This window comes from Ruditapes philippinarum, unplaced genomic scaffold, assembly GCF_026571515.1.
Source record: "Ruditapes philippinarum isolate M1 unplaced genomic scaffold, ASM2657151v2 ctg4402_1_1_1_1, whole genome shotgun sequence".
Taxonomy (NCBI): Eukaryota; Metazoa; Mollusca; class Bivalvia; order Venerida; family Veneridae; genus Ruditapes; species Ruditapes philippinarum.
In genome coordinates this window covers 32,126-59,764 of record NW_026862654.1, presented here as the reverse complement: position 1 = coordinate 59,764, position 27,639 = coordinate 32,126, and the positions used below count along the sequence as shown (strand labels likewise).

Genomic DNA, 27,639 nt, shown 5'->3' with positions numbered 1-27,639 from the left:
ATATTCCAAAGTATTTCGTCTTATGAAAACAGAACTGAAGTCAGAATTTTTACTACTACACAACAAAATATTTCATCAAATCATTGTCAATTAACTTGATTAAAAAACATACTAGACAATCAAATAAAAATTACAAGCTATTGTTTTGACTGGAGTCATAAAGAAATGGAAATAATTAAGCAAAAATGACTTTCAGAGTTATAGGCCTTTAGCAGTCATATTTTGATATTGAACAGGTATTCACAGTTTAAAATGAATATGTGTGTTAGATTTTGAGAAATATATTATGCGAAATGTTAATAAGTTAACCGAGAAAAACAAGAAAAACAATATCGAAAATGAGCATGAGCATAACTGGGCTAAAAGGAATCATAACGGTGACTGTTCTTTTAAAATTCGTTTCAGTTTTTATAATAAAAGTTTAAAGCAAACACTTTTCATATTTATCTTTGGGGAAAATATCTTTAGTCGAAAAGGGAGAATTACATTACAAAAATAGTTACAAACTTATCTACACTTTTAAAAAAAAGTGTCAGATATTAATAGTAAGCATGCATAAAAAGTTCGAAGTGAATAATTCTGATCCCAATTACTTGTTATTGTAACTAGATTGTGTTTACAGATACCAGTTCACAATCGTAACAGATGATTTTTATCACAAACGTTTGCGCTCGCAAACAATAATCAGAACATAAAAGATTGTTGCTGCTGAAAAAATAATAAAGAAACCTACAAAAAAGAGTTTATCCAAGGCAACGCTAACATCTTTCCATGTCAATGTTTTGTCGCTTTCATGTCTGCGAATTCCTCTGATTCCTTTTTCTGTGCCTTCTAGGTTAAATTGTTGTCTATCACTTAGACGCTTTTGCTGTTTAGAGCTAGGTAAATATAAATTATGTACAGACCTATTTCTATCATAATGCATATTTTCACGGTTACTTAAATTTTGAATACCTATTTTCACGTTTGTATTTTCAACTTCATTTTTCTTACGTTTCGTCTTCCTGCAAATTAAACAAGATGTGATCTTTTCCCAACACCCTGTAACTGGGTCGGATGTAGTGTAATGGTAAATCCGCAGGTTGAAAATTGTTGCCAGGGTTATACAAATGCTTGTTATTAACAAAGCAAGTAGATAGTAACTGAAGTATGCCATTGGAAAAGACGTTTTAGGTAAATTATCACCAACGATTGTTAGATATACGGCAATTGCAAGTAAAACAGTTATACTGTACGATATCCTTTCACCACATTCAGCAGGAATGACAAAAACAACGTTGTTTAGATACGCCAAAAATATAATCGGAAGAATGACATTGACGATGGCGTACCGTGGCTTTCTTTCTATAGTTATGTATACAGTAAGCTCTGAATAGAACGTAAACAAAGACACATTGATATGTGAATCAATCAATTTCCAGTCCCCATTTTCTAAGAAAAACTTTTGACCTACTTTCGTGTTTTCCACATTAATAAGGACTTCGTCCGGTCTATGGCCGTGCGGTGTAAAAATTATGTGACAGGTATGAATATCAAAAGGGTAAAATGTTACGTCAACATCGCATGCGCTTGAAAATAACTTCCCTGGTTTATAGCTAACATACCCGTTGGGTAAAAAGCGTATTTTCTGTTCTTCATCTGAAATAGGTTCTAATCCACCGACACTGTTGGCTAAAGTAAGATCCGGTTTCCAGAAAGGACCAGACGCCGTAAGAAGAGAGTCTAATCCCCCGTATTCAGCCGGATTCCATCTCATTTCTTCATCTATCCAAGAAAGCCTAGGAAGACCATTAAACGAAAATTTCTGTTTTACTTCATCAAACTCTTGAATGTAAATGATTTCTAATCTATAGTTCACTACTGTTTGTTTTGATTGGTCGAACGTTGGTCTCGTATTTTTATTATAGTCTGCAAGTTTGTCTCTTAGCAGCCTGTTTGTATCTCTTATTGTGTGACACACAATGCAGCACATAAGTAATGACGTCAGACATGACGTAAATACGAAGATCAGCATCTCTGTATGAAGATAATGACGATTCTTTTCACTTAAATAAATGTATTTTGTCACTTTTTATCTCTGTTAAATTATTACATAGATATTAAGGTTACATTAATTGAAAACAAGCTACAAAACACAACATCTACTTTCTTTAAGTGGTAGAAATTACAGATTTAACTTTCGAAACAGATGAAATAATATCCTAATAATATACCTAAAATCATTTGTCAGCATTTGAAAACTTGGATTAATTCTCATCATTTTATGGACCAAAAAGAGGTGCCATTTTAAAAGCTAACTGTTAACACTTAATTGTCGGAAGATTATTATTCGTGAAATATTATAAGCCTTTTTAACAAGTAATTATTATCATTACTTATGTGTTTCTGACAAATTCTGGTCAGTCTTAAAAAGATTCAATAAAAAGCTTACCTTTAACAGCAGAACGTTCGTGGAATTTGATCTTTAGTTATTTCTTATACATTACTAAGCAATGTGAATAAGAATCTCGGCATCAGCTGGTTTGTATTCAGGCTACAGGGAATTTAATATACAGATATACAAGTACTTATATACTGGTTGGTTATACTAAAATCAATATATGAAAGTAATGTGTTATATTACTGACACTTTCTAAAGCCCAATACAGTATTCATTATTATGTCTACCAACTGACAAATACCACTGACAAACGCAAGACCCACCATGACAATAGAAACCTTTTCTTTTTTAATTTGTCCAGCTATTAGCCTTCTTCAAATATTTACACAGTAGAGTTCATAAACTCGTAAAATTACAAAACACTTTAGTAGATAATGTATGCTTTTAAGGATACACTTAGTTCATCAATCGATTTACTTTACTAGTCACACTGACAATGAAAATAATTTTGAAAGTATTAATGTACCGGAAAACATCTGTATATCTCGATTGCGCTGTTTCAGACTATATGGTTTAACAATTTGTACAAATGCATTCTATTTGAAAAATATGGTACTTTGTAATAAGCATAAAAATTAATAATGTTTCAATGTCAGTCCGGTTTAAACAGTCATACATGCATATACCATTCCAATCCTTGAAAATGAAATCATCATACAAAGTCTTAGCTCATGTTACAACAGATTTGCTGCTTTTTTGAATTACACAGTTTCGTGATCAGGTATATTTCATAATTTTTTGTATTACACAAATCTTTTTTTCTGTTGAAAAAAAATTTCATTTTTACAAGTATTGTATTTTAGATGTTTGCTTAGGTTACAAAGAGACATAGACATGTAGAATATTGAAAAAAAAACATAACATAAATTTTTTTATTTATGATTACAGAATAATTGTATGAACATTTTCAATCTTCTGTACGTCGATATGTAATAGACTTGATCATTTTCCTGTTCTAGTTTGTAGACAAATATACAAGCTTGCCATTATCGGTTTTTATCTGCAAGATTTTCAATGGGATATGAAATGAATTTTGCTGACAAAACACCATTACAATTCGGAGATACAAGCAAACTTATCCTTGATTAATATTAGAACATTGGAGAAGTTATACAAATGGTTAAGAACGTCAAGAATATATTTAATAAAATATTCATCAAGATAAAAATTCTAAGAAAATAAAAATGACTCTTCATTTCGTGGGAATTTATATGAACTTTAATCATCTTTATATTTATTCAAATCATGGGCAACCGAAATATGGGCATCTAAAATACGTGTTAAACAACAGTTTGGTCATACATCATGAGAAGTGAAGCTTTACCAATTGTCAGTTGTAACAATGTTCATGTTTATCATTTTATTTATTTTTGCACTCACTTTGAAATGATAAATAAAGTACAAATCTTTATACGGTTATTGTCCTTTTAAAAGTTGTTGCAATTGGTCTGTAATAACACACCTTTACCGATTTTACGACGCCGTATGGTATTGCAAGAGCGTGAATGTATTTTGACATACTGTTCTTTCCGTTATACAAACATAAGGTAAAGACCCGCTAAACGTTACACTATAGGCGCGTCTACGAAAGATGATTTTTTCACTTAAGATTTATCATACATGACAGAAAATGGTACGGAGATAACTCATAACTTCAGTATCAAAATAAAAATTGCGATTCAAGTAAAGATAATTTAGCAGTTCCTTTCTTATCCGAATTAAAGAATAATAATAGTTTCCGTTAAACAAGAATTAAAATATCGGCGTAATAATTAAGATAATGTAATCCGCGGCATCTAAATTATGATTTACACAGATTACCTGGCAGTAAGTGATCGCGTGCGTACTAATACTATGATATAACAATTCGTATAATGGCTTACTTGATTTTTTCTATAGATTTATTAAGAGTGCAAATAATTGTTTGAAAATGTTTGCATTTCATTTCCTGACCATTCCGTTAAACTAAAACTTCTTTTATAAATAGATTTTCGGACTTTCACAATGTAAAGGTCATCATTCAATTTAAAGGTACAGCAGTAACATATATAAGAATCCACATGATTAAAAAAAACAAATAGCGTGATTAATTTACGGATAGGATAATTTCATTTGAATATATTTGCATTGCGAAATTCTCCAGTTCGCTATTCATTGTACATATAGCAACATTTCATTTTTGATAATCAAACACCCACATGTCAATCGGAATGAACGGCTTTTATGACAGACGAAGAGGCCCGGAAAGATGCAATTGCCCTTTCACAAAATCTATTTCTATTCCATAAAGGGCGTCGCGCGTCGGTGCGGACGCCAACAATTTACAAAATATGTAATTGTCTTCTTGTGCATCGTTCATATACTCTATAAAATGTTCATTAATCTTTAAAAAGGTTTTGTCGTGGGTTGTCCATTTTTAAGTTTGACTCTCTGTGAATTTCAAAGGGGGGAAGTACTGACGTAGGATATTTATTGGTCATTTTGCAATACATTTTCTTGTATTTAACTTAATCTTGGGACTCTCATTGACCACTTTAAAATTAGTCAAACTTAATTCAGGTGTTTTTTCAACGCAACTCATATAATAATGTGTTATGAGTTTTAGGAATCAAACATTCTAATTTCATCACGTTGCAATTTAATGGTTACGTCAAATGTCTAAAAGAAGATTTATTGCATATTTATTTACACTTTCGGTCCGTCTATGTTCAATAGGGAAAATACATATCATGGAAGAATGTTAAACAATGCTTAGTGTATGTCTAATTAAATGGAGTAAGGACTCCATAAGTGTTCCTTAGGTCGGATTATATTCGACCTATTTAGTATGTTTGAATAAGTATTTAATAACTTTACCAAACGAAGGCTTTGTTTCAACAAGTAAAAATGCTCATTAATCGGTTGTTTTATAAGCAGTTAGAAAAAAGAAACATTTTCGTTAAGAGATTGTTTGTAGTCTCCCAGTGTTTTTGTTAAAGTGTATAATTTAAAAGCTGTATACATGTATCTGCTGCAGAAAAGTCTGAACTTTGTAAAATGATAAATCCTTATGAATTATATAAAAGTAATATGTTTGTATATTTTCTTAATTAACGTTAACTGCTGTTCACAATAAAATAAAACGCTAAGGAAGTTATATCTGCTTTCGCGCGTTTTTTTTAATATAAACAATAATCATATAGATATACTTTAGTAGCCTGATTTTATTGACCTGTCAATTATGAATACATTATAGCACATATTTAAATATTCCAGCTTGAAACCAGGAAATATCTTTAACAATGTTTTTATTGATATAAGATTGTATAGATTGGAGTCATTTGTAAAGTTTAAATATCAAAGTTTCATAAACGTTTTCACAATCATGTTATAATAAAAGTTTGGTTCATTCAATATGACTGATTTATCATTATGTACTACATACTAGTAATATGTTATAATTTGTTAACCCTTTTTCTAAATACATGGAATAATAAATATAACGTATGGTGCAAATAGTTTACCTATGGAAACAACTATCGTGACCATGACTAGTTTTGTTTCTTGTTTCATTTCGATTTCTAAAGGGTTCCTCACACCATAACATTCTGGTCAACGCTCTCTGAACATTTCAGTCGTTCAAGTTTTGAAGGGTCTTGAATGAGGTTGCCACATATATCGTGTGATTAACGTGCTTCTAGCGCAAAACTAGCATGTGTCTAACGCATGGGAAACTTGTAACAGCAACCATGTAAGATACGTCGAAAACACATAAGCGTGTGCTAATGTGCAACTGGCGCGGGGCGAATTATTTGTCAACGCCTGACGAGAGTATTGAGCGGCGTGTGACTAATGCGTGGATAACGACAGAATAGCGTCTTGATGGCGTGATACTTTTAGGGCTTAGAAGGCACAGAACGCTGGAAGTTTCTTAGTGAATTCAGTTTCCTTATGAGTTTGAATAGTTACCATCACGACGCCAAGAAACAAAGATTGGGGTGAGGGTTCCTACTATCTACATCTGTATTTCCAAATCCTTTCTGTCTTATATCCACGATTTAGTCCAACACTGTCGTCTTCGTCTGGGTCTTCTTCTCTATGGAATAGTGTCTACGCCGATTCCCGGCGATTACTACGGGTTTCCCTTTACTGGGGGCACACAAGTTCTTTGGCACACTCAGCAACCATGGGGGACTACCCAAAGTTTTTTTAAAGCGTCGTAGAACGCTGACCAGAACGTCATGGTGTGACGGGCCCATAAGGTAATCTAGACTGCTAAAGCCAAGATCAAAACAGAGAAACGTCGATGAGCATTATCGCTTGATATATCTACCCCAGAAAAACACACTTTTTATAAATATTCCAAAGTAGTCCGTCTCATGCAAAAAACTGAAGTCAGAAGAAATATGGTTCGGTTTTTACCACTACACAACACAATATTTCATCAAATCATTGTCAATTTGATTAAAAAACTAGATTTTTACATTTTTTATCAAAATAAAAATTACAAACTATTGTTTTGACTTGAGTCATAAAGAAATCGAAATGATAAGAGTTATAGGCATATCTTTTGATAGTGAAGAGGTAGGTATTCACAGTTAAATGAATATGTGTGTTAGATTTTGATAAATATATTATGAGAAATGTTGATAAGTAAACCGAGACATACAAGAAATGCAATATCGAAAATGAGCACGAGCATAACTGAGCTAAAATGAATCATAACGGTGACTGTTCTTTTAAAATGCGTTTAAGTTTTTACAATGAATGTTTGAAGCAAACACTTTGAATAGTTTTCGAGAAATGAATTTTCAAAAATAGGTTAACTTTGGGGAAAATATATTTTGTCGAAAAGGGGGAATTAAATTACAAAAATAGTTAAAAAATTTATCTACTCTTTTAACAAACTGTCACATTGATAGTAAGCATGCATAGAAAGTTCGAGGTGAATAACTTTGATTAATTGTTACTGGTACTGGTTTGTGTTTACAGATACCAATTCACAATCGTAACAGATTTCTATCACAAACGTGTACGCTCGCAAACAATAATCAGAGCGTAAAAGATTGTTGCTGCTGAAAGAATAATAAGGAAACCTACAAAAAAGAGTTTGTCCAATGCAACGCTAACATCTTTCCATGTCATTGTTTTGTCACTTTCATATCTGCGAATTTCTCTGATTCCTTTTTCCGTATCGTTTAGGTTAAATTGTTGTCTATCACTTGGATGCTTTTCCTGTTTAGAGCTAGGTAAATATAAATTATGTACATACCTTTTTCTACAATAATGCATATTTTCACGTTTACTTAAATTTTGAATACCTATTTTCACGTATGTATTTTCAACTTCATTATTCTTACGTATCGTCTTCCCGCAAATTAAACAAGATGTGATCTTTTCCCAACATCCTGTAACTGGGTCGGATGTATTGTAATGGTAAATCCGCAAGTTGAAATTGTTGCCAGGGTTATACAAATGCTTGTTATTAACAAAGCAAGTAGATAGTAACTGAAGTAAGCCATTGGAAAAGAGGTTTTAGGTAAATAATCACCAACGATTGTTAGATATACTGCAATTGCAAGTAAAACAGTAATGCTGTACGATATCCTTTCACCACATTCAGCAGGAATGACAAAAACAACGTTGCTTAGATACGCCAAAAATATAATTGGAAGAATGACGTTAACGATGGCGTACCGTGGCTTTCTTTCTATAGTTATGTATACAGTAAGCTCTGAATAGAACGTAAACAAAGACACATTGATATGTGAATCAATCAATTTCCAGTCCCCATTTTCTAAGAAAAACTTTTGACCTACTTTCGTGTTTTCCACATTAATAAGGAGTTCCTCCGGTCTATGGCCGTGCGGTGTAAAAATTATGTGACAGGTATGAATATCAAAAGGGTAAAATGTAACGTCGACATCGCATGCGCTTGAAAATAACTTCCCTGGTTTATAGCTAACATACCCGTTTGGTAAAAAGCGTATTTTCTGTTCGTCGGCTGCGATAGGTTCTATGCCACCGACACTGTTGGCTAACGATGGATCCGGTTTCTAGAAAGGACCAGACGCCGTAAGAAGAGAGTCTAATCCCCCGTATTCAGCCGGATTCCATTTCATTTCTTCATCAATCCAAGAAAGCCTAGGAAGACCATTAAACGAAAATTTCTGTTTTACTTCATCAAACTCTTGAATGTAAATGATTTCTAAAGTATAGCTCACTACCGTTGGTTTTGATTGGTCGAACGTTGGTCTCGTATTTTTATTATAGTCTGCAAGTTTGTCTCTTAGCAGCCTGTTTGTATCTCTTATTGTGTGACACGCAATGCAGCACATAAGTAATGACGTCAGACATGACGTTAATACGAAGATCAGCATCTCTGTATGAAGATAATGACGATTCTTTTCACTTAAATAAATGTATTTTGTCACTTTTTAACTCTGTTGAATAACAGATTCTAGTTTCCCGAATAACTGCACACCTGGAAATTATTACATAGATATTAAGGTTACATTAATTAAAAACAAGCTTCACAATACAACATCTACTTTCTTTAAGTGGTAGAAATTACAGATTTAACTTTCGAAACAGATGAAATAATATCCTAATAATATACCTAATATCATTTGTCAGCATTTGAAAACTTGGATTAATTCTCATCATTTTATGGACCAAAAGCGGTGCCATTTTAAAAGCTAACTGTTAACACTTAATTGTCGGAAGATTATTATTCGTGAAATATTATAAGCCTTTTTAACAAGTAATTATTATCATTACTTATGTGTCTCTGACAAATTCTGGTCAGTCTTAAAAATATTCAATAAAAAGCTTACCTTTAACAGCAGAACATCGTGGAATTTGATCTTTAGTTATTTCTTATACATTACTAAGCAATGTGAATAAGAATCTCGGCATCAGCTGGTTTGTATTCAGGCTACAGGGAATTTAATATACAGATATACAAGTACTTATATACTGGTTGGTTATACTAAAATCAATATATGAAAGTAATGTGTTATATTACTGACACTTTCTAAAGCCCAATACAGTATACATTATTATGTCTACCAACTGACAAATACCACTGACAAACGCAAGACCCACCATGACAATAGAAACCTTTTCTTTTTTAATTTGTCCAGCTATTAGCCTTCTTCAAATATTTACACAGTAGAGGTCATAAACTTGTGAAATTACGAAACACTTTAGTAGATAATGTACGCTTTTAAGGATACATTTAGTTCATCAATCGATTTACTTTTCTCGTCACACTGACAATGAAAATAATTTTGAATTTTTTAATGTACCGGAAAACATCTGTTTATCTTGATTGCGCTGTTTCATACTTTATTGTTTACCAATTTGTACAAATTGCATTCTATTTGAAAAATATGGTACTTTGTAATAAGCATATAAATTAATAATGTTTCAATGTCAGCCCGGTTTAAAAAGTCATACCTGCATATATCATTCCTATCCTTGAAAATGAAATCATCATACAAAGTCTTAGCTCATGTTACAACAGATTTGCTGTCTTTTTTGAGAATTACACAGTTTTGTCATCAGGTATATTTCATACATTTTTTGTATTAAACAAATCTTTTTTTCTGTTATAAAAAAACCATTTTATTTTTTACAATTATTGTATTTTAGACTTTTGCTTAGGTTACAAAGAGACATAGACATTTAGAATATTGAAAAAATACATAACATAAATTTATTTCTCAGAGTATGATTACAGAAAAATTGTATGAACATCTTCCGTACGTCGATATGTAATATACTTGATTATTTCCCTGTTCTAGTTTGTAGACAAATATACAAGCTGGCCATTATCGAATTATATATGCGAGATTTTTAATGGGATATGCAATGTTTTTTGCTGACAAAAACTCCATTATAAATAGGAGATACAAGCAAACTTATCCTTGATTAACATTAGAAAATTGGAGAAGTTATACAAATGGTAAAGAACATCAATAATCATATTAATTTTAATAAAAGATTCATAAAGATGAAAATACATGTTTGTGTTATACGAACATAATGTAAAGACCCGCTAAATGTTAACGTTACACTATAGGCGCGTCTACGAAAGATGATTTTATTTCATATCAGATTTATCATACATTACAGAAAATGGTACGGAGCTAACTTTCATAACTTCAGTATCAAAATAAAAATTGCGATCTAAGTTAAGATTATTTAGCAGTTCCTTTCTTATCTGAATTAAAGACTAATAATAGTTTCCGTTAAACAGAATATAACAGAACAGAACATATCTTTTATTTTCACCCAAGCATTTTTCAATACAATATGGGGGCATAACACAATTTTTATATAACAGAGAATGCATAGTTCCGGTACGAACAAAAAAGTATATAATCATTTAACACAGTACATTGCCAAAGAGGAAAAAAAAAAACACACACACACACACACACACACACACACACACACACACACACACAAAAAAACTTTACTAAATTACAAAAAAAAAAAAAAAAAAAAAAAAAAAAAATACAAACTATGGAATGATATATCGAGCAGGGGTTTGTTAACATTAAATCGATGTACACCATTAATTTATTATTCTACGTGTAACTACATTTGAAAAAAAAAATAAGGAGGTTGTCTATTGTTATAATTTAAACAGGTATACAACACAATACGCACCTGTATGTATGTATAGCACGATATAAGGTAAAAAAAACAACAAGCATTAGCACAAACATGTAGGAAATCTGCACGTGAAAGTGAAACAAGGATTAAAAACGTGAAACAAGGATTAAAATATCGGCGTAATAATCAAGATAATGTAATCCGCGGCATTTTAATTATGATTTACACAGATTACATGCGCAGTAAGTGTGTGTGTGTGCGTGTGTGCGCGCGTGCTCGAGCGCACGCGCGTGTATATGTGTGTGTGTGTGTGTGTGTGTGAGTGTGTGTGTGTGTGTGCACACACACACGTAGTAAGTGTCTACTGTTTTATTGTAATACATTATCTAAATAGCCTTTAATCATATGTTTTGTATTATAATATTTTATTTTATGATATTTTATATAATATGATTTTCATACTTATATTTGTTTTATTAAATATATTCATGATGGATTATTATGATGCTTTTCTATAAGATAATCACAATATTTAACGGAGAGACCTATGGAAAAGACAATTTCAAAATGATAATACTATGATATAACCATTCGTAAAAATGGCCTACTTAATTTTTGTCTATAGATTTATAGAGTGCAATTAATTGTTTGAATATGTTTTCATTTCACTTCCTGCAAAGTTCTCCAGTTCGTTATTTATTACCATAGGCGCGACACGGATGACCGTTCCGTTAAACTCTAAACTTCTTCTATAAATAGATTTTCGGACTTTCACAATGTTAAGGTCATCATTTCAATTTATAGGTACAGCAGTAACATACATAATAACCCACATGATTAAAAAACCAATTAGCGTGATTAATTGACGGATAAGATAATTTCATTTGAATATATTTGCATTGCGAAATTCTCCAGTTCGCTATTCATTGTACATTTCGCGACATTTCATTTTTGATAATCAAACACCCACATGTCAATCGGAATGATCGGCTTTTATGACAGATAAAAAGGCCCGGAAGTTGCAATTGCCCTTTCACAAAATATATTTTTATTCCATAAAGGGCCTCGCGCAACAATTAACAAAATATGTAATTGCCTTCTAGTGTATCGTTCATATACTCTATGAAATGTTCATTAATCTTTAAAAAGGTTTCGTCGTAGGTTGTCCATTTTGTAGTTTGACTTTCTGTGAATTTCAAAGGGGGGGGGGGGGGGGCGGGAGTACTGACGTAGGATATTTTTTGGTCATTTTGCAATACATTTTTTTTGTATTTAACTTAATCAATGAATTCCCTCAATATGTTCAGATATGTTTAGGTTTAGTACATCTGCTTGACGTTTGGCTATAGCAAACATCTAAGCCTACTCACTCTTTCAGGATCTTCCATAGTAGGTGTTCTCTACGATAACCTAACATCAAATAAACCTTGCTTTTACGTATGCACAGACATGGACGTTCGTTTACATTTAGCCACACGTTTTTCGCGCTTGAAGACCGTTCAGCGGTCGTTGAAAGGTCGCCAGTGAGTCGCCATTGAGTCGTTCACTGCAAAGCAAACGATTAGTAACAACCAAGTAGCGATTGAGTAACAACTGGCTAACGACAGAAGATTAACGTTCCATGAACATTCTTAAACGTTTTTCAGCGTTTGAGATTGAAACGTTTGAAGAAAAGCTAGGTCTGAGTGAGAACTTTTGTGCATGTTCAAAACTTTTTCCGAACCAGCGTTCTACGCCGATTCCCGGCGATTACTGACGTTCACTGACGTTCACACAACGTTCTTCTGGCGCTATTCCGGCACATGGGTGACTACCAACGTTTCTTAAAACGTCGTAGAACGATGACCAGAACGTCATGCTGTGACGGGCCCATAAGGTAATCTAGACTTCTAAAGCCGAGGTCAAAACAGAACAAAACGTCCATGAGCATTACCGCTTGATATATCTATCTCGGGAAAACACCTATTTTATAAATATTCCAAAGTATTTCGTCTTATGAAAACAGAACTGAAGTCAGAATTTTTACTACTACACAACAAAATATTTCATCAAATCATTGTCAATTAACTTGATTAAAAAACATACTAGATTCTTATAACACAATAAAAATTACAAGCTATTGTTTTGACTGGAGTCATAAAGAAATGGAAATAATTAAGCAAAAATGACTTTCAGAGTTATAGGCCTTTAGCAGTCATATTTTGATATTGAACAGGTATTCACAGTTTAAAATGAATATGTGTGTTAGATTTTGAGAAATATATTATGCGAAATGTTAATAAGTTAACCGAGAAAAACAAGAAAAACAATATCGAAAATGAGCATGAGCATAACTGGGCTAAAAGGAATCATAACGGTGACTGTTCTTTTTAAAATTCGTTTCAGTTTTTTATAATAAAAGTTTAAAGCAAACATAGTTTTCATATTTATCTTTGGGGAAAATATCTTTAGTCGAAAAGGGAGAATTACATTACAAAATAGTTACAAACTTATCTACACTTTTAAAAAAAAGTGTCAGATATTAATAGTAAGCATGCATAAAAAGTTCGAAGTGAATAATTCTGATCCAATTACTTGTTATTGTAACTAGATTGTGTTTACAGATACCAGTTCACAATCGTAACAGATGATTTTTATCACAAACGTTTGCGCTCGCAAACAATAATCAGAACATAAAAGATTGTTGCTGCTGAAAAAATAATAAAGAAACCTACAAAAAAGAGTTTATCCAAAGCAACGCTAACATCTTTCCATGTCATTGTTTTGTCGCTTTCATGTCTGCGAATTCCTCTGATTCCTTTTTCTGTGCCTTCTAGGTTAAATTGTTGTCTATCACTTAGACGCTTTTGCTGTTAGAGCTAGGTAAATATAAAATTCATGTACAGACCTATTTCTATTCACTAAGCATATTTTCACGGTTACTTAAATTTTGAATACCTATTTTCACGTTTGTATTTTCAACTTCATTTTTCTTACGTTTCGTCTTCCTGCAAATTAAACAAGATGTGATCTTTTCCCAACATCCCTGTAACTGGGTCGGATGTAGTGTAATGGTAAATCCGCAGGTTGAAAATTGTTGCCAGGGTTATACAAATGCTTGTTATTAACAAAGCAAGTAGATAGTAACTGAAGTATGCCATTGGAAAAGACGTTTTAGGTAAATTATCACCAACGATTGTTAGATATACGGCAATTGCAAGTAAAACAGTTATACTGTACGATATCCTTTCACCACATTCAGCAGGAATGACAAAAACAACGTTGTTTAGATACGCCAAAAATATAATCGGAAAGAATGACATTGACGATGGCGTACCGTGGCTTTCTTTCTATAGTTTATGTATACAGAAAGCTCTGAATAGAACGTAAACAAAGACACATTGATATGTGAATCAATCAATTTCCAGTCCCCATTTTCTAAGAAAAACTTTTGACCTACTTTTGTGTTTTCCACATTAATAAGGACTTCGTCCGGTCTATAACCGTGCGGTGTAAAAATTATGTGACAGGTATGAATATCAAAAGGGTAAAATGTTACGTCGGCATCGCACGCGCTTGAAAATAAATTCCCTGGTTTATAGCTAACATACCCGTTGGATAAAAAGCGTATTTTCTGTTCGTCGGCTGCGATAGGTTCTATTCCACCGACACTGTTGGCTAACGATAGATCCGGTTTCCAGAAAGGACCAGACGCCGTAAGAAGAGAGTCTAATCCCCCGTATTCAGCCGGATTCCATTTCATTTCTTCATCAATCCAAGAAAGCCTAGGAAGACCATTAAACGAAAATTTCTGTTTTACTTCATCAAACTCTTGAATGTAAATGATTTCTAATCTATAGTTCACTACTGTCGGTTTTGATTGGTCGAACGTTGGTCTCGTATTTTTATTATAGTCTGCAAGTTTTTCTCTTAGCAGTCTGTTTGTATCTCTTATTGTGTGACACTCAATGCAGCACATAAGTAATGACGTCAGACATGAAGTCAATACCAAGATCAACATCTCTGTATGAAGATAATGACGATTTTTTTCACTTTCTTAAATAAATGTTTTCTGTCCCTCTTTGACTCTTTTGATTCTAGCACAACTGCAAATTATTATATAAATATAAAGGTTACATAAATTGAAAACAAGCCTCAGAACACAACATCTTCTTTCTTAATTGTTAGAAATGACAGATTAACTTTCGAAACAGATGATAATATCCTAATAATATACCTAAAAATCATTTTTCCGTTTTTGAAACTTTGGATTAATTCTCATCATTTAATGGATCAAAAGCGGTGCAATTTTAAAAGCTAACTGGTAACAGTTCAATGTCGAAAGATTATTATACGTGACATATTATAAGCTTTTTTAACAAGTAATTATACTCATTACTTATGTGTTTCGGACATATTCTGGTCATTCCCAAAGAAAATTCAAAAAAAATTTTTCCCTTTAAACACAAATTTTCAGGGAATTTTAAAATTTTCAGTTATTTATTATACTTTACTAACCCAAAGTGAATAAGAATCTCGGCATCAGTTTGGGTTTGAAATGCGGGTTTTTCTCGACTACCCTTCTACAACAAATTTAAAAAATACTATAGAAGTACTTTTTAATATTAGTTGGTTATAAAAAATAAATACTAAAAGTCACTAGATTTTTTAGCTTCCCTTTCTAACCGAATTAAATACTTAAAATTGGGTCCCGTTAAAACAGGAAAAAAAATTTCGGCGTAAAATTCAAATAAAAATTAATCCGCGGCTTTTTCAATTTAATGTTTCCCAAGTTACTGGAAAGAAAGTGTGTGTGGCACCTGGTAAGTTTTTAAAATATTTTTTAAACTTATCAAAATTGCCTTTAATCATGATTTTGATTATAAAAAATTTTGGGTTTTAAATGATTTTTTATATTCATTTTTTTCATACTTTATTTTTTTTAATAGTAAATTCATGTTTGAATATTTGACGCTTTTCTAAAAAGGAATATTCAAAAATTTTTTAAAATTTTTTGTTTTTTATTTGTTTGTATCTAAAACTGTTTTTCGAAAAATGTTTTAAATGTGCAAAGGGATAATAAAGGGCTTCTTTAAAAACACTGTGCGTTTTTTAAAACAAAAAAATTTAAAAGTAAAAATTTGGGTTTTTAGGGCATAATGAAAACTGTAGCAAAAAAACGGTCTAACCAAAATTTGAAAATAAACCTAATATCAAAATAAACCTTATATATTCACACCAGGGATAGGTAATGGAAATATTTTTTTCAGTTTCAAAATGTTTTGTCTTGAGCATAAATGCACTTGTTTATAAGCCTTTTATTCTTCTTTCCTTAATTATACTTCGTGTAAAATATTCGATATATTAAATTTTATTGTCTTGTTTGCCAGACATTTAAACAAAGTATTACCACGTAGCATAATTGTCAATTAAATCATATCTTTATCGCCTTTGTTAAGTTTTGTCTCTTTTCTGTATAAGCATATTATTACATTAGGCCTAAATATTTTTTGAACATCATGCTTCATTTTCAATAGACAAATAATGTGTTTTGTGAATAATCCCTGGTCATTTACTGCTCTGACAATTTCTATTTTCAGATAAACCGTGAATCATTTGGAAAATTTCAAACATTGTCTCAAAGTATCTAGACATTTCAGGATTTTATTCGAAAAAAGTGTACTCATATGAACAGGTTGGTAGGTACTTTTTTGAATATGAACTTTCATCGCTGCTCTCAAACCTTTTGGCTATGTATTCAACTTATACACTGTTACAATCTTTACGATTGTTATACAATAAACGACACGTATAGCCTTTTGAACGATAAGCTGGCAAATTACAATCGGAAGGTACGACCAACAATTAACCAATCAAACCCAACTGAGGTGAGCTTTGGTTTTCAGCTGATTTCTATTCAGGATTTTGACGAGCTTCACGAAAAACTATCGATGGTAGCTGTCTTACATCTCAGTTGGTATGATGAAATGATCGAATGGGTCCCTAACACTTATGGTGGAATATACACACTTTTGACTGAAAGCGAATCACTTTGGACGCCAAATTTTGTTTTAGCAAATACAGCGGCAAAGTTGGACAAAATTGGCGACGATTGGCAGTCAATTCGACTGCTCTTCAATGGGACAGCTTATTACTTTCCTCTTGGAATTTACGCTAGTGCTTGCAGTGCTGATATTACTCTTTACCCTTGGGACATCAACATCTGCACTTTACAATTCACTCCTCAAGGTCACTTAAGCACTGAGTTAACCATCAAGATACCAGACAACCAAGTTATTTTAGACGACTTCAGTGAAAACGGAGCTTGGAAATTACTCGACACTAGAGTTCAATTACAAAATATGAACAATTACATGGCTGTGGATATTTCATTTATAATTGAACGGAGACCAAGATATGCAGTGATAAACATCTTATTACCAGTTATTTTTATGGCATTCTTAGGCAATGTTGTGTTTTTAATACCAACAGAAAGTGGGGAGAGAATTTCATATAGCATAACAATGCTCTTGGCGATTGCTGTGTTTTTAACATTAGTTGGAGACAATCTACCAAAGACATCCACTCCTATGCCATATTTTAGTTACTTTCTTATATCGTTGCTGGTTACTGGCATCTGTGTAAGTTGTGCAACCATCTTTAATGTGCGGATCTATCATAAAGATGACACTACAAAAGCTAAAGGCAAGTGGGCAAAATTAGTAATATATCTGGACTGTTCGAATAGAAGAAAAAGTAAAGGGAGCAAGGTATCTTTTAATGATATGAAACTAAGCAAGTGCGACGAGGCATTGGTCGACTGCATGCCAGAAACACAGAATTTTAAAACCGGAAAAAATAGTGGACAAAATTTATCTCCCCGAAATGAGCATCTACCTAAGCAAAACCAAGTGAATCCGCTAATTATTGAAGATTGTATGAAGAAAACATCGATTGAAAAAGAATGTCATGACATAAAAATTGCATGGAAGGATGTCAGTGAAGCATTGGATAAAATTTTCTTTGTACTTTTCAATGTTATTATACTTATAACTTCGCTTGTCTTCTTTCTTTTGATTTTAACAAGTGAACGTGTAACGATCGAAATGTCATAACTGTATAGGACTGAACACGTAAGGATAATATTTGTTGCAAATACAAGTAGTACCCACAATTTTGATAGTTATAAAAGTGATTTTATGCGATGACTGGTCGCATAAAGTGTAACCTCCCAACAACGGCAAGAAGTCGGAAAATCCAAAATTTGCAATTGTAAAGTTAGAGCTGACAGTGGCTCGGAGAGTAAATATCACGGATAAGATTTTTATTAGTTTTTTTATTGAACTATATTTTTGTGTTTGTTTTGTTTCACAGCACACCAACACAGTATAAGTTATTTTGGCGCCAAAACAGGAAAGATGAGCTGTTTAATGTTTTAAAATGTATACTTGATGATCAGAGTCTTATATATATACACATAAAAGGGGAGGATTGAAAACCAGGGAAATGTGTGTGTTAAACTAATGTATCATGAAAGGTCAAAGGTCAAAAGTGCAATGGGGAGCGGTGGCCTAGTGGATAAGGTGTCTGCCTCTCAACCCAGGGATTATTGATTCGAGCCCTACTTCGGGGTCATGACCATGTTTATTATGGCACCAGTACTGGTTGGTTCCAGGATGTGGACTCGAAAGTGATTAATAAAAGTTGCAAGAACTTGTTTCGCAATCGAGCTTAAATAAATATGTTTAAACCAAAAGTGCAATGGTTAAACACGAAATAATATCGAAATTTCCCAGTCGTCGTACTTTCGATTTTCACCATCATGGTTTCGTTTATCGTTATTTCGACTGAACACGATGGTAATTTCTTGTTTCTGCTGATTTGAATTATGTGTGTGTCGCGATTGCCTTAACAAGACACAGCATGATTCAGTCTGTTTAACTAAAATTCTAATGTTTGAAATACTTTGCGTCAATGACAAATCTTGTTCCTATTTAATATTATCTTCTTCATTACAAAAATTAGAATATCTCTCTATTTATTGCATGTACAAACGGGTTAATACCATGCAAGTAGAACTGTTCAAATTAAAAGATATTGTTTGAATTGCAATGTTCATGAAGGAGAAAACGAATATCATTTTATTTTTATTTGATCTTGATGTATTATAATGATTAAAGAAAATAATATGTATAACTTTACTATCATAAAAGACCTAGAAAGTTTAAATTCGTTGATTTGCTTAAATTATAAACATATACTGGTTAATTCATACCTATATAAAAGTGTTGCTTTGTTACATAGAACCACCTTGATATCATAGAAACAACATAACTATATTAATGATTCATTGTCTATATATGATTTTATGTGACAGTGTTTGATTATTGTGATTTATATTTATATTTTTTGTTATTTTGTTCATATTTTACTTGCGCACGTTCAAAATAAAATAATAAACAAAAGCTGTTTTAAGGCCAATCCTTTCTCGAGCATTATAGGTTATAAATTTCTCTTTAACTAATATTGTCTTTAAATATTTCGGTGAGGTGAAAAGAAAGTGAAATATCATCAACGTTTCCGATTTGCTGTTAGGAAAATACAACAAAATATTTAACTAGGAACAACATTTACATGTTCGTAAATTAATAGTTAGTGAATGATGACTGAAATGACAAAATATAGAAATAATCGGTGATGTTGTAGAGCTAATATACACTTGCGAGAGAGGGAGGAAAAAATTGAAAATGATACATGTTCCGAAGATATATCGATATTTCAAAATTGACTTCATTTGTTTACTCTTAATAAAATATACATGTTTAAATATTTACAAAAAAAGAAGATAACAGTGATGATGCAAAATAAATTTAGATAACATATACTAAGAGCTACACTAAGAATAATTCTGAATAAATTATGAAATAATTCATGACGTACTATGGACTATAAAGCACTAAAAATCAATATTAACTTGCAGATGACGCTTGAATCTGTGAAAATAAATATAAACAACGACATGTACTGGAATATAAGACCTCTTTGATGCAGAAAAGGACTGGTAACAGTCTAATATTTACAAAATCAAAACTTGAACATGTCCAAATAACATTTCTATCAAGTGGACAATCATACCTGAAACAAAAATATTAATATTGTCCATTAACTTAGTATTATAAAACAAGGGACAAGACTGAAATAACGTCTCTAGTGTAATTCAGCATCTCTTTATCAACAGCTTGAAATCCTTGTTTCATTGTATCATCATTGTCTTTTATAAGTCCTTAAAATGCCACTGAATGTTTTTTCCCATTTTTAAGCGTTTGATTTCGGACAATGGAACACTACTTCCGTGAAAACGTTATAGAGAAGATATAAATTGTCATGATAAGGTCGTCATTTTTTCAATGTTACAACCAATTTGCTCGCTTTAACCATCTGTGCAAACACCTCACGTTCCGTTGATAAATAAATATAGCTTTTAACAACTTATCTACATTATCAATTCGGTTGATGCACACTATTTTGGTCGCTTTCTTTTTCCAAGCCAAATGGTTTAGGCACTCAGAATAAGCATACAAATTAAATTTAATCAAATTTTAAAGGATTAATGGATATATTTCAATATCAAAGTACATGCCCACAATTAAATGTACCAACATCAAATGCTTAGACTGAAAACACGGATAACCAGGTTGGCCTTGGTCTATACTAATGGCAAAAAGGCTGATCACTTTCGGATCCAGTAAGGATTAAGTACGGACTTATATTTTGGGAATGGCATACATGTATTTCACAATTGATTGCGGAAAAAGGAAGAGAGTTTTCGAAATATAGACTATGTCTTTGGAGAGTGCTGGTTTGTGTGCGCGAAAACGATGCAAAGTATTGCGTTACGTACACATTGTGCGTTGCAGCTGACAAATGCTGCTTCAAATACAAGAAGTCAAATGCAACGATCTTAAAAGGAAGAAAGTAAGTATCTAAAAGTGATAATAAGGGAAATATTTACACAGAAAATCAATTCTGCTATTATTTAGAAAATTAAATACATGTAACATGTTTTTCTTTTAACTTAATTATCAATATCTTAATGCACAGAAGAGTCGATGCTTTACGTTGTTTAATGACAACACAAGGCTTCTGCAGTCCCATCGACAGTTTAAGGTTGAAGTGTTTTTTTTATTAAACAGATATTTGACGAAGTTTCTCGTTCTTGACACAAGTTATATATTCGCAAATTGAAACAGTAGAAAATTACTGCACATGTTATATTAGCTTAATAACATCTTTTGAGCTAGGATTTATAAATAAAGTATACTCAAAGGAGACAGCGAAGCTCGATAAATTAAATACTGGACGCAGTAAGGAAGAAAGAATTATGAAAGAAAAAATAATTATAATATAAATATCTCCCTGTATCAGCATCAAGAAAGCACTCAAATGTTCTATATTTTTGCACAACATAATATGCATATGACCTTGTCAATAAATGTTAAACAGAAATTTCTATGCTTTAATGGAAAAGACAGCAATTTGAAATCTGAAGTCAATCCCTTCAAAAACAAAAATGATAAGAGCAAAAAAAATTAAAGTTTTTAAAGTAGCATTATAAGGTCAAAGAGGAAATTTCACTTGAAAAAAGTTGCTAGAGTTATGAACCTTGTCATGCATGATGTGAGTAATAACAAAGAACAATTATTGGTTGATACCATTTATAATTAAAAATCAATTAACAAATGAATTCTAGGTTCAAAAATTAAATGGAGATATTTCTGGGAATACAGGATCTTGCGTTTTATAACTCTTATCCATATGACAAGAAGTTATAGTAAAAATAACATTTGTTAACATAAATTCCAAGTTCAAGGGGGGAATAATTCTGGAAATTGTCACGCTAGAGTTATGAATCTTGTCACACAGCATGTGTGTAATGATAAGAAATATATATATTTGAAGTAACTACATTAAAAAGTAAAGTAGTTATTTCTTAAAGAAAATTCTAAGTTCAAAGGGAGATAAATCTGAAAATATTGTTTCAAGAGTTATGGACCTTGTCACATTAGATGTGGTTGGTGATAAGGAATATGTATTTGGAGTTTGAGAGATACCTTTAAAACTAAAGAAGTTATAGTAAAAATAACATTTTTCGAGTAAAAGAATCTAAGTTCACGGGGAGATAATTATTGCATTATTGCTGCTAGAGTTGTGAACCTTGTCACATAAAATGCGGCTAATGATAAGGAACATATATTTGAAGTATGAAGTTGATCCCATAAGAAATAAAGAAGTAACTGTTAAAATAATATTTTTAAGGAAAGTTATTAGTTAAGTGGAGATATATCTAAAACTATTAGTGCTAGATTTATGAACCTTGACACATAAGATGTGTTTAAGGACAAGGAACATATATTTGAAGTATGAAGTTGATCCCTTAAGAAATAAAGAAGTGACAGTAAAATATTATATTTTTTTAAGAAAAATTCTAAGTTCAAGGGGAGATTAATCTGAAAATATTGGTGCTAGAGTAATCAACCGCATTAGATATGGTTGATGATGAGGAATATATATTTTAAGTTTGCAGTTGATACCTTAAGAATTGAAAAAGTTGTAGTTAAAAATATTTTACTGCACCAAAATTTTAATCTGAAATCTGGACGCGGACGCCGACGCCGAGGCGAGTAGGACAGTTCTCCATATACTTCGTATAGTCAAGCTAAAAAGCGTTTTACCGCTGCCAGGAACAAGCCATGTTCGATTTATAACTGGAAAACACTTGTCAAATGTGTCCGTTGCTTTTACAAACGATGTCTCAATAACACATATTAGACAGCCGTTTAGTCGATTTAGCAATACAAAGGGCAATTGTATTGACACTATGTTTACAAGTATTGATTTCAGCAATAACATTCTAACAAACAGTTTAAATTGTTGACAATGAAGGATGGTGATTTTTATTGATGAAAACATTACAATTAAACTCTATACTACATATCTTCCGAATCTTCTAGTGTTAATATATTAATGTTAAGACACCTCGCAATTAGTCCTTTAATTGTTATACAAATAAATAAAAATGGTGAGAGTCACAGAAAAAAAATCGATGTTGCTAGCTTAATATATATAATTCTGATCAAATTAATCTTTTAAATTCATTCTCTGTTTTGTGCAATTGTTCATACATGTTTTACAATTTTGTGTTACTGGGTTTAATATTTAACTCATAAGTATTACCTACACGATAAGCACAGCACATTATTTATAAAGCTTGAAAAATAATCGACAACATTATTTAGTTTGTAAATCCGAAGACTTTTATCAGTTTTTTAGCCCATACCCTGCTGAAATTGAAATAGGGTGAAATTTGCCTCCAGTACGGAGTAGGTATTTTTTTTAGCTGTCCGAGTTGATTTTCCCTATTCCACGCCTTGAATTTGTAGTAGTGACGTCACAATTGTGAATTGACATTATATCCATACGCTTTTCCTAGGGAAAAATAATCACGTCGGTTTTGTTAAGATCTTCCTGCTTTTTTATGCATCTATAACATAAGTGTGCTAATCTGGTTGACTTGCTTCACTCGTTCATTGCATAAAATTGTATTCTTTTTTTAGTTCTGCGGGTTCACAAGAATACATGTTTGCACACCAAGCTTGAACTTTACAACCCATTAGAATAGCACAAACACAAACAGTATTCACTATAAACTATCATTTTTTGCGCTCTGATGCGATAATTGCCACGAAAACAACCGTGGCTACTGTAAGAAAGATAATGAAAAACACAAAAAATATTTTGTCAATCGCAACGCTAACATCTTTCCAAGAAAATTGTTCGACGTTGTTTATTTTATCAGTTGATGATGTCATTTCCCGTCTGTCTAATATGTCTAAATTCCGTCCATTTCGTACTTGCAGTCTCGCAGTATGTACATTTGGCTTGTATGCATCTCTTACAACTACATATGGGTTGTTGTTTGCATTAACAATACCATTCTGTCGTACTTGTCTGTGGTCCGCATCGGTGTAATTCACATATTTCTTCTGTTTATTACCTTTCCTACACTTAAAGCAAGCAGCAAGTTTTGCCCAAACTCCTGTAACAGGCTCGGACTCGTCATTGTGATAAATGCGAAGACTGAAAATAGTTGCCATGGTAACTAAGATACTTGTTACTAACATCGCAAGTAAATAATAACTGAAGTAAGCCATTGGTTTAGAGGTTTTAGGTAAATTATCACCAACTATTGTTAGATATACGGCAATTGCAAGCAAAACAGTTATACTGTACGATATCCTTTCACCACAATCAGCAGGAATGACAAAAACAACATTGCTTAGATACGCCAAAAATATTATTGGAAGAATGACGTTTACGATGACGTAAAGAGGCTTTCTCTCTAAGGTAAGCGAGATAATCATTTCGCTATAGTATGTAGTATGAATTGTTTGAATATTTGAATCCTTAAAATACCAACCACCATTTTCTATATAATAGGTTGTCCCGACTTTGTTATTTTCGACTGATATATACACTTCAGACTCTCCATATCCTTGGGGTGTAAAACTTAATTCACATGTGTGTCTATCATACGGGTAATATGTTACATCAACACCGCATGCGCTTGAATATGCAGTCGATGGACTAAAATAGGCCTGACCATTTGAAAAATAGCGGATCATTTGCCAGTCATTACCTATCGGCTTTATATCACCTACGCTGTTGGATAATACAATGTTAGGTATCCAGAATGGACCACTAGTTGTAATTAATGAGGCCAATCCTCCGTAATCTGCCGGATTCCATTGCATTTGTTCATCGATCCAGCTTATTGTTGGAACAGAAATAAATGTTACCTTTTGTTGAACTTCATCAAACTCTTGAAAATAAACTACATCCAAACTGAAGCTCACAACGGTTGGTTCTGATTGGTTGAAGGTTGGTCTCGTGCTTTTATTATAGTCAGCTAGCTTCTCTTTAAGCAACCGGTTTGTGTCGTTCAAAGTGTGGCAGTTACCCAGGGAAACTCTGAACACCAGAAAGATTAATAAGAATAGGACCATTTTAGTTTGTCGCATAAATGGATACCTAATGTTGGAGGTCGCCATGGTGCCAACGTTGTTTCGATCAAACTGTCAGATGTAAAACTGAAATAGATTATATGTGACAATTGTAAGGAATAAACCTAAATAATATTAACTTATTAGTTAATCAATAAGCTAAATGAATTCGTTTTATGTAAATCTAAAAACTGGACTATTCACAGAAGATATGATTGCCCTAACTGCTCACCGTATATGTTTTACATAAATAGTTCATTCCGGTCGAGTTTCAAAATCTGACCAGCAATTATGTCTTTTCATAATTTAACTATGACATCCAACATGTTCAGCAGACCGAAACGACGTTAGCTCTACTTTTAGGGACCATCAACAAAATGTCGTTCAAAGTTTATTTATTTTACTTTGTCTTTTTGACAGCTATCATGTTGAGCAGGACTTTAAGAGGATAAGACAGTTGTCGTTTTAGCTAATTTTTCTCTGGCGGTCATCTTGTTTGCCTAGAAGTCTGTAAGTTGATTTTTGTAGAGGACCATCCAAGAATTAGCCCAGGGGTTTAGGAGATGTCGCTGGAATTTAATTGTTAAAACGGAAACGGGGTAGTCAAGAATGTAAACAGAATAAATCAAATCCATATGAAAATCATTTACATTATATACATGTAAACGCTCTTTTGTGTTCTAGATATAATAACAAAATATACATTATATAATCATGCTTAATCATGCTGTGTTCAATAGTCAAATATTTTGTCATTACAAATTCAAATAAAGCAAGTTTTTATTCCAAATATATCAACGGATATAAAGAAGTTTTTCTGCATCACCCTTTAATTAATAGATTCAATCATATTTTACGATTTATATTGCAACAAAATGTACTTCATTTAAAGTACATGTATATAATTAGTTTAATATTGTCGTAGGAAAATTTCGACATATGAAAATAGTAAGAGACGATCTCTTTTCATTAAACTAACTTACAAAAAAATAGAAATGAGCCACGTCATGACAAAACAAACATAGTGTGTGGATCCAGACCAGCCTGTGCATCCGCACAGTCTGATCAGGATCCATGCTGTTCGCTTACCAGCCCTTTTACAAGTAGAGAAACTGATAGCGAACAGCATGGACCCTGATCAGACTGCGCGGAAGCGCAGGCTGGTCTGGATCCATGCTGGTCGCAAACGCACTATGTTGGTTTTGTCGTGACATGTCTCAAATGTATCATCGAACCATACAAAAAAGGTTCGTTTAGAAAGAAAATGTAAGTGAAAAATGGTAAAATTCATACATGTTTACACACTCGTGAAAACATTTTTCATTTCAATCATTTGGGGCATAATTCATATACATTCTACATAACCCATTATATCTTCTCCGGTATAATCAATATATTTAAACGGGAAGTACAATTACACGAACATGATCAGGTTGGGGGTCTCTACCTCCCTTTTGTTATTTCTTTCGGTTCGCCTTTCATATCGTGTATTTTACTGTCATTAAGTTTACTGTAATTTCGCTTCGGTGATCACACATAAACATTGAATAACCGTATTGTAAATGAATGTAAAATGTATAAGTATTTATAGATATAATATACATGTATAATATGTTTAAAACATAGGAACATATGTTTTTGCATGTTTTGTTTTGTTCAAAAATAAAAACTACAAATGTATATTTAATTCGCGTCTCAGAAAGCTTGCATTCTGAAAAGATTTAGTCTTTGAATATTAGCACAGACGGAGTATTATACACTGGTTTAACGGGATAGTATTAAATGACCAATTGTTGCAGATTAAACAAACTTAATGTACAACTGATTTGGATAAACAAAATAAAACGATATCATTAAATATGATATCATAAAATATAATTTCAGCCCCTTAATTAGGGTCAAGAGCTATGGAATTGTGTCACGGAGGTCCAGCAGGTTCAAAGCACGACGAGGCTGCTCATTTTTCTCTACCTGTGACACATTTGAGAACAATACACACTAATTTCGGGATTAAACTTTTAAGAAATTTATAGTTAATATAGCTGCAATAAAGATATATATATATGAAACATCAGAAAGTAAAAAAATAATATTAAATAGATGTGGTTCATCAGACTGTGGTAATATCATATCTAATTTATATAAAATTAATATTTGAACAAAGTAAGAATATCTTAAAATACTGAAACTACTCACCCGAATATATGCGTGTTTTCCTTATTTAAATTTATACAATCCTTCATTTATTCATAAAGATATGCAAATTTTTCAATGGTGTATTAAAGGTTTGAAGTACTCATTTATCTACATGTATCTCTTATGAAACAAAAATTTAGTTCGGTTTAAAGAGAACAAATACAAGACTGGTCATTTTTTTATGCATTGTTAATTTATAGATCATCTTGTACAGTTATTTAAACATTACTTCTATTCAGTCCAGTAGTCGTCCGTCATTATCTATCTTATATTCAATAGCGAGTAAAATGTGCACTTTTATTCAACCAAAAAAGTTTAATCCGGGTCACAGCAGTGAGCGTACAACCAAATTTATTTTTC

The 27,639-nt window shown here is 32.2% G+C and overlaps 4 protein-coding genes across 4 annotated transcripts; 1 reads left to right on the top strand and 3 right to left on the bottom strand.

Annotated features, from left to right (window-relative positions):
• Positions 1 to 597: 597 nt before the first annotated feature.
• On the bottom strand, positions 598 to 2,014 carry LOC132719738 (neuronal acetylcholine receptor subunit alpha-6-like). Its single transcript, XM_060703589.1, has one exon. The coding sequence runs from the start codon at positions 2,012 to 2,014 to the stop codon at positions 656 to 658; it is 1,359 nt and encodes a 452-aa protein (XP_060559572.1). The 3' UTR covers positions 598 to 655.
• A 12,002-nt stretch (positions 2,015 to 14,016) lies between these two features.
• Positions 14,017 to 15,044, bottom strand: LOC132719737 (5-hydroxytryptamine receptor 3A-like). Its single transcript, XM_060703588.1, has 2 exons — positions 14,583 to 15,044; positions 14,017 to 14,373 (listed from the first exon to the last, which is right to left on the bottom strand). Exons 1-2 carry the CDS (start codon positions 15,042 to 15,044, stop codon positions 14,017 to 14,019), a joined length of 819 nt encoding a protein of 272 aa, XP_060559571.1.
• A 1,786-nt stretch (positions 15,045 to 16,830) lies between these two features.
• On the top strand, positions 16,831 to 18,138 carry LOC132719741 (neuronal acetylcholine receptor subunit alpha-6-like). Its single transcript, XM_060703593.1, has one exon. The coding sequence runs from the start codon at positions 16,975 to 16,977 to the stop codon at positions 18,136 to 18,138; it is 1,164 nt and encodes a 387-aa protein (XP_060559576.1). The 5' UTR covers positions 16,831 to 16,974.
• A 4,823-nt stretch (positions 18,139 to 22,961) lies between these two features.
• LOC132719745 (acetylcholine receptor subunit alpha-1-B-like) lies at positions 22,962 to 27,639 on the bottom strand. Its single transcript, XM_060703595.1, has 2 exons — positions 27,280 to 27,639; positions 22,962 to 25,170 (listed from the first exon to the last, which is right to left on the bottom strand). The coding sequence occupies exon 2, from the start codon at positions 25,129 to 25,131 to the stop codon at positions 23,734 to 23,736; it is 1,398 nt and encodes a 465-aa protein (XP_060559578.1). The 5' UTR covers positions 25,132 to 25,170; positions 27,280 to 27,639; the 3' UTR covers positions 22,962 to 23,733.

Coding starts and splice junctions, on each gene's coding strand:
- LOC132719738 (XM_060703589.1), bottom strand. CDS start 2,014: ATGCTGATCTTCGTATTTACGTCATGTCTGACGTCATTACTTATGTGC.
- LOC132719745 (XM_060703595.1), bottom strand. CDS start 25,131: ATGGCGACCTCCAACATTAGGTATCCATTTATGCGACAAACTAAAATG.
- LOC132719741 (XM_060703593.1), top strand. CDS start 16,975: ATGGTAGCTGTCTTACATCTCAGTTGGTATGATGAAATGATCGAATGG.
- LOC132719737 (XM_060703588.1), bottom strand. CDS start 15,044: ATGTTGATCTTGGTATTGACTTCATGTCTGACGTCATTACTTATGTGC. Junction 14,374..14,582: donor CAAGCGCGTGCGATGCCGAC/GTAACATTTTAC, acceptor CATAAACTATAG/AAAGAAAGCCACGGTACGCC.